Genomic DNA, 7,111 nt, shown 5'->3' with positions numbered 1-7,111 from the left:
CATCCGGAAGTGACACAGCGGGCGCGCTCACTGTGACGTCACGCGAGAAAACACAGGAATCGAGCGAGGGACAGAGAGAGGGGAAAATAGTCAACAACGGTGGCAACCGTTATCTTCAAATAAAGCTTGGTGACACTCAGTAGACATGTCAAATACAATGCTACCAACCCGAATGGATGGCACGCACTCATGAAGGTGAGCTTTACCTAGCTGGCTAGTCGTCAAAATTAGCAACCGCAGTACAATCAGGTGGGTTTGTTCAACTAAAATTCGTCGCCACTAAAATGCCACACAGTGGATTGAAATGTGTATAATATAAAAACAATACATGCGTAGCGTAGTTATAAAATAGTAGACTTCCCTTGGCGCTGCTGCTTTCGCTAATGTTTTGGTTCAAGGGTTACCAAGGCAAAAGAATGCGGAAGTGGTGTGGCTAATGAGCGGTGGCTAGCACAGCTGACACTGATTGACGTATTTGCGTCACATCGTCTGGGCTACAGTGACACGTGACGTGATGACACGCTACGTGCTGTGTCATGACGGTAGCGTTGGAACAACACGGACCGGTTTATGGCTATCTGATGACATGACCCTACCACGTTGTCATCGCTTTCGGTGTGAACAAAATAATATCCATTACAGGTATAAGCAAACATCTCGTTCTTTCTCCCATTTCTTCCTTCACAAACAGAATCTGAAATTGTTATCAAAACGACAACAATTCAGGAAAGATGTAGATTAGTTTAAAAATCACATCTGGAAACATTTTACAGGTGAGCCTAAACAAGAGTGCTTATCAGTCAAGAGTTTAAACAAAGTGATGCAATGAATATATCTTTTATTTACATCATATAATAGTATTTTTTTCTGTTTAGGCTATGAATTCCTCTGAGTATGGGGAAGCTTCAGATGAAACAATGCTTGAAAAAGGTAAGTTGATAATCTGTTCCAAACTTTAGAGGAAAAATAAATGTGTGACAGAAAGGTATCCATATTGGAATTTCAAATCATTTATGACAGAGGGTCCTTACGGGATGTAAAATAGGACTGGGCGATTTTTCAGTTTCTGAATCTATTCATCTATTTATTGCTCAGATTCAGGGTGTGTTCACACTTGTCATAGTCCGATTAAAACGGACTAGATTACATTAACTCTGCTAGTACGGTTTATTTGGTTAAGTGTGAACGCAGTCCAGGACCAAGACCAGACCAAACAGGTGGACTGAGCCCGCCTGAGAGATGGGTCTCGGTCTGTCTGCAAGTGGACTCTAATCCTGAGTGAGGCAAGTGTGAACGCTGATGCCACCAACACTCCAAAGCACCGGATATGATGTCACTAAATGTGACCGTAACCATGCGATGCATAGCAACACCCAACAGAAAGCTGAGTCATAATCATCATCATAACATAAGAGTTAAATGTAAACCAGGAAGCGTAAATATAATAGTTAGACATACAGCGTATCAGCGGGCTGTTAAAAAGTCTAAAATCCAAGAATTTCAATTTAATTTTCAATTTAATGCCCCAGTTTATCTTACAATCTCATAAAATGTCTTTAATACGATTTTGAAACGTTACTTTTATTTAAAACAAAAACTTCAGACTTGCTTTTAAATGTTTCGATTTTTGAGGACACTATAACTGTCCTGCAAAACAGAACTTTAGTACCTGTGCAGCCCGGTCAGCATGTATCGAGCACAACCGGTTGCTGTGTTACAGCTAGGAATAGGTACTGAAAACGATACTTTTATAGGCACCGACCGAATTTTCATCGGTACCACCAAGCACCGATTCACGTGAAATTAAAAAGGTACCATGTACACAAGCCAGAGGGAGGGGGCAATGTTGACACCAACAAGGAGGAAAATTAAAGCTACAGAAGCTGAAATAAGTCATAGTTTTTAAGTATACCGATACAATAAAACGTACCTGTTTAATAAACATCAATGTTCTGGAAGAAGACACTTAATACGTGACAATGATGTCTGGACGCATCCCGGTGTGTAGAAACGACCAAACGACAGCCATATTTTAACCAATCCAAACCACCAAAATGTTTGTATTCACAAATGAATTAGACTGAAAATCATGTGCATTGTTTTTGTTACACAGTGGTCAGTATACAACAACAATAACTGTTGGTAGATAGTATCAAAAGTATGTGAGAAAGAACATTCACATCCAGCATCTTTAGTAATACTTTATTAGTAAAGCCTGGAATGTCCCTATACAACATTTTAGATGTAATTGACATGTAATCCAGAAATTAAAAATAATTCACTATGTAGCAGACAGTTTCTATTTAAATTGCTGACTTAATCTACACTAATGGGGATGTCTTTCTATGCCTCTTTGGAGCACCACAACCACGCGAACCAAAGCAGATGTCATTTAAACACACATTAACACAATACCGACAAAACGAAAGCTTTATAGAAAGCTATATTATCTGTTAGACTGACGGCTTCTACAGGGAAAGCTGATTAACAACCTATTTCAGTTTAATTGTTGTTTCAATAAACTACTTTTTCAAAATGTTTTTGTCTCACTCCCCCTTCTTGTTTTTGCATATTGTAGCTCTACTTAAAACCTCATTAAGATCCAAATGTGCAAAATGCAAATTCTAGCAATTTTTCAACTGGTTTTAAGATTTTGACCAGGAGTGTATTACAGTACTTGAATTTGTAAAATATTATACCTTTTATTTATTTTTACTCAGTCCTCTTTTGCTGCTTTGTTTCACACTTATTTGCCCTTCATGAACCTAAATAACACAATTTTTTCAGGAAAGAGAAGTACGTACAGCTGGGTTTTAGTTGTAGTTAAAGTGCTCATGCCACCAAAAAAAAATAAAACAATAACAAAATGAAAGTACTGTACTCACTTAATAAAACATTTTTGTCATACTACTGTCATAGATAAGCAACTATGAAATAGGAGTGACATGAAGTGGTGATTTTGAACCCCCCCCAGTGAGTTTTCTGAACAGACGCAATCTTGGCTGTGACATCACTGCCAGACGATATTCTGAGAACCAGATGCAAACACATGCAGCGATGAACTCACACCAAAGCCCAGAAAGTGACATATTCACAACAATAACACAATAATAACATTCACTGATATTGTGTTGTGATGACTATAACACACACAAAAAATGGCTACAAGTGTGTTTTTTTTGCCCGTCAGTATGTGACACTGACAGCTGCAAAATAAAAGACCAGTTAGCCCTGGAATGAAACCCCATAATATTATTCTGAGATTCGTAGGATAGATGAGTAAAAAAATCAGTTTTTATTGCTGAAAGTGACAGACCAACTGCAAGATAGGCTAGAAAGAAACCCGTGCATGTGAACACTGTCAAACAGGTGATGTAAAGGTGCGCAGCCTTTCAGAGGCGCCAGCGTGCAGTGATAGGAAGGTGGAGAAAATAACGCAGAGCAATCGTGAAGTCTGACTTCTTCGTGTTTTGTGATGCAAATGTACTCTTTTAAACGCATATTGTTTTGAGAAGCAAAACGCTTTACTTTGGTGACCTCACCAATTGCCATAACTACTTTTTTCCAATGCCACAAACTGACCACAACTGGGCTCACAGGACAAAGTGGGGGGAAAGTCACTTTTGATGCACTACACTGCTGATGGGAATGTCATACAGCAACAACAACAAAAATTCAAAGTATCGCTTTCTCATTTCACTTTTTTCCCCAATATGACAGAACATAAAGCAGAAATGATTGTGCTTTTTGGCAGAACGCAAGCATGTTAAAAAATGTAAGGAGGAGACTGAGGACTTTGCTGTTTGTGAGGCACCGGGAGAGTGTGGCGGTGGATCTCCTGGGGCCACTGAGGCTGGTAAACGGACTTCTGCAGAAATGGAGCATGACACTGAGCAGTACTCATGCAGCAAGCGAGTCAGAATCGCGGGAGAGGTGGGCTTTTCATTCAACTGATAATATAAAACACATCATTTAAAATTCAGACCTACCAACATGTAAGCAGTATGCAGGTAGTAGCAGGAACACATTTTAACCTTAGAAGTACTCTGGCACAAACAAAACTATGTTCAAAGTTGCTGAGGCCTATAATTTAAACTGTGCACATAAAGTAGGCTACTGCAATCTAATCTCTGCTAAAAACAAAAGAATTTGAATAACCATTAGCCAGAGTGTTTTGATGCCTCAAGAATATGAGCAAGCACAACTGCACAGGGGAAAAAAAGGCAATCTCTCTTGCTACAAATGTAACATTACTTCAAAAGTATCTGATGTGCGGGTGCATGGTACTAATAGGTCTGGAATTTACACTTCGTTTTTACTTGTTTTATTGTAATTTACTATCTAGATGAGGCGGCACTTGGCAGACGACAGCAGTCGACATGAGCCCCTGTGTCTCAGCACGAGCGGAGAGAAGAGGGACAACATCCATGGGAAACCCAGAGTGTCTTATAGAAAGCCTCTCTTCAGCATCTCCCACAGGATCTCAGAGAAGAAGAACACACCAGGTTTAGATCATCAGGCTGGCCAAGGTGCTGGACATCAGGCTGGCCTCTTCTCTTCCTCTCTCCTAAGTTCAGAAGGAAATGGCTTATTGGAGGCTTTGCCAAGCCTTGACTGTTCAGGCCAAGCGTGGTCAGAAGACTCTAACCTTTACCCTCTGATTGAGAAAATGTTTTTCATTCTAAATAGCCTCAGTTCCAGCATGACTCAGTTGCATAGCAAAGTGGACCTGTTAAGTCTGGAAGTCATGAGGATAAAGAAGCAGATCAAACCAGTGGAGATGGTGGCAGACTTCCAGCCTCCTCCAGAGTATCTGCTAACAAGCGAGGAGTTGACTTCTTTAACAGAGCAAACATCCAGTGCTGGGGAACTGGGGTGCCGCTTACTGGTTCATCTCTTCCCCGAGCTGTTCAAAGCCAGGGAGTACTCCCATGACTGTGTGACAAGCAAGAGATCACTGGAGTCTCTACATCTGCAGCTGATCCGTAACTATGTGGAGGCATGCTATCCCTCGGTCAGGAACCTCAGTGTTTGGCAGGGAGAGTGTCTCCCTCAGATCAATGACTTTTTTAATCGTTTCTGGGCTCAGAGGGACATGGAGAGTGCGAGGATGCTGAGAAAGCAGACAATGGTTGGAGAAGATATCATCGAGCATCCTCAAACCTATCGTTTCATAAACGAGCAGGGCCATGAGGAGCACATCTCTCAAGGTAACCAGCAGAGCAGTTTGGTTGGACCATTAAATGATCAAACAACAGAGGAGCTGGATGAGCTCACCTCTCCTGAAGACTTAGTCATTTTCCTTATGCACCGACTCTTCCCTGAGCTTTTTGAAGAGGGTACTAAAGTGCCAGAGGGCTCGAATTGTTTAAACAGTGTGGGCCAGCTGATTCTAGACTCAGACAGGATGGAAATCATTAAAAAGTATATGGAAACTAATTTTCCTGATGTGCCTGAGGAAAGCTGGCTTCAGGTGTGCATTCAGCATATGGAGGATACACTCGATGGTCCTCACAGCAATGGCAATGGAAGTGAGCCTGACAACATAGACGAGAGGTATGACCTGGCCAGCATCCATGAAGAAGGTTCTGTCTTGAAGGTTCCGGAGATATGTGACAATGAAAGGACCTCACGAAAGGCCAAAAAGTCGCTGCTATCGCCTATTGATTTTGACAACATGGAGATTCCTTTACCAAACTTTACTGTTCCACAGGAGTTCCTCTTGTCCAAAGAGCAGCTGAAGTATAACTATGAATGTAGCTTGTCCATCGGGAACTTCGCCTCCCGCCTGCTGGTCCTCATGTTCCCTGAGCTCTTCACCCACGAGAACATCAGGAAGCAGTACAACTGCAGCGGTTCTCTCGGGAAAAAGCAGCTTGATCCCCTTCGTGTGAACCTGGTCCGTCATTATGTGCAGCTTGTCTACCCACGAGCAAGGAATGATCGAGTGTGGATGGTGGAGTTTGTGGGAAAACTTGATGAGAGATGCCGTAGGCGGGACACTGAGCAGAGAAGATCCTACCTGCAGCATCGCAAAGTGTATGGTCAAGATGCAGAACAAGACTTTCTCCTGAACCAGCTCCAGGAAGATTCAGAAATTCCCTCATTGCCACCTGAGAAAAGCAGTAAAGACTTTTGCAAAATTCCTTTGGATGAACTGACTGTATCCAAACCCGACTTCCCAGTTCCGTCAGCTTACCTTCTCTCGGATGCGGAGGTTCGGGAAATAGTCCAGCAGAGTCTCTCTGTTGGGAACTTTGCTGCAAGACTGTTGGTGCGCCTCTTCCCTGAGCTCTTCACGCAGGAGAACCTACGGCTGCAGTACAACCATTCAGGGGCCTGCAACAAGAAGCAGCTGGACCCAATGCGCCTCAGACTCATCCGTCACTATGTGGAAACAGTGTATCCTGTGGAGAAGATGGAAGAGGTGTGGCACTACGAGTGTGTGCCAAGCATAGATGAGCGCTGCCGGCGCCCCAATCGGAAGAAGTGTGACATTCTGAAGAAGGCCAAGAGGTCAAACACTGTGTTGTAGGCACAGCACTCCCCACCACCAGACAAATACTTTATCATTGCACAGCAAATAAGCTCAAATTTTACAAACTTGTCCTTTCTAGGATGAAGCCAACCTGTTATGTTTCTTCAATTCTTATTCCCACTTTGGCTACAGATGTATGACTTGTACTATTATTGTTGGATAAAGAGTTTCAAAAGCTATTTAAAAAGCCAAAACTGTCGTAGATTGTCTAACATAATTGTCGCCTTCAGCAATTAACAATAGCAGTTCATAGCATAGTTTTCTATATAAACAGAAATGAATTGCAAAGATGTGATATAGTATTTCCAGTGCAGTTCCTGATGCATTGTCACCTCTGTTTTAATAACAATGTGCTTATATTAAGCCAACTTATGGATGTTTATATTATAGAACATTTAACATAATAGACGAGCACTCTAATAAAATCATGACATTTATGGGCTGTTACATGTTAATTGCCGCATACTGGCATTTGTAATTTTAACATGCTTGAAAATCTTATGACTTACATTCCGCGGTAGTACCAATTGTTGCATTAAAAGGTGTCAGTTACTTTAGTTTAGCATTATAGTT

At 41.7% G+C, this 7,111-nt stretch overlaps 1 protein-coding gene across 3 annotated transcripts; it reads left to right on the top strand.

The window, feature by feature from the left end:
- Positions 1 to 6,713, top strand: bend3 (BEN domain containing 3). 3 transcript variants are annotated; one of them, XM_054796357.1, is made up of 4 exons: positions 1 to 195; positions 876 to 930; positions 3,755 to 3,933; positions 4,346 to 6,713. In XM_054796357.1, exons 1-4 carry the CDS (start codon positions 190 to 192, stop codon positions 6,533 to 6,535), a joined length of 2,430 nt encoding a protein of 809 aa, XP_054652332.1. In that variant the 5' UTR covers positions 1 to 189; the 3' UTR covers positions 6,536 to 6,713. The 3 variants fall into 3 exon arrangements, with proteins under 3 accessions (XP_054652332.1, XP_054652333.1, XP_054652334.1); XM_054796358.1 differs by lacking the exon at positions 1 to 195 and adding an exon at positions 328 to 773; XM_054796359.1 differs by lacking the exon at positions 1 to 195 and having other exon boundaries at positions 1,181 to 3,933.
- The last annotated feature ends 398 nt before the right edge of the window (positions 6,714 to 7,111 follow it).

The sequence above is a fragment of the Dunckerocampus dactyliophorus genome, chromosome 13, assembly GCF_027744805.1.
Source record: "Dunckerocampus dactyliophorus isolate RoL2022-P2 chromosome 13, RoL_Ddac_1.1, whole genome shotgun sequence".
NCBI classification, from domain to species: domain Eukaryota; kingdom Metazoa; phylum Chordata; class Actinopteri; order Syngnathiformes; family Syngnathidae; genus Dunckerocampus; species Dunckerocampus dactyliophorus.
This window is presented reverse-complemented; position numbering and strand designations above follow the sequence as displayed.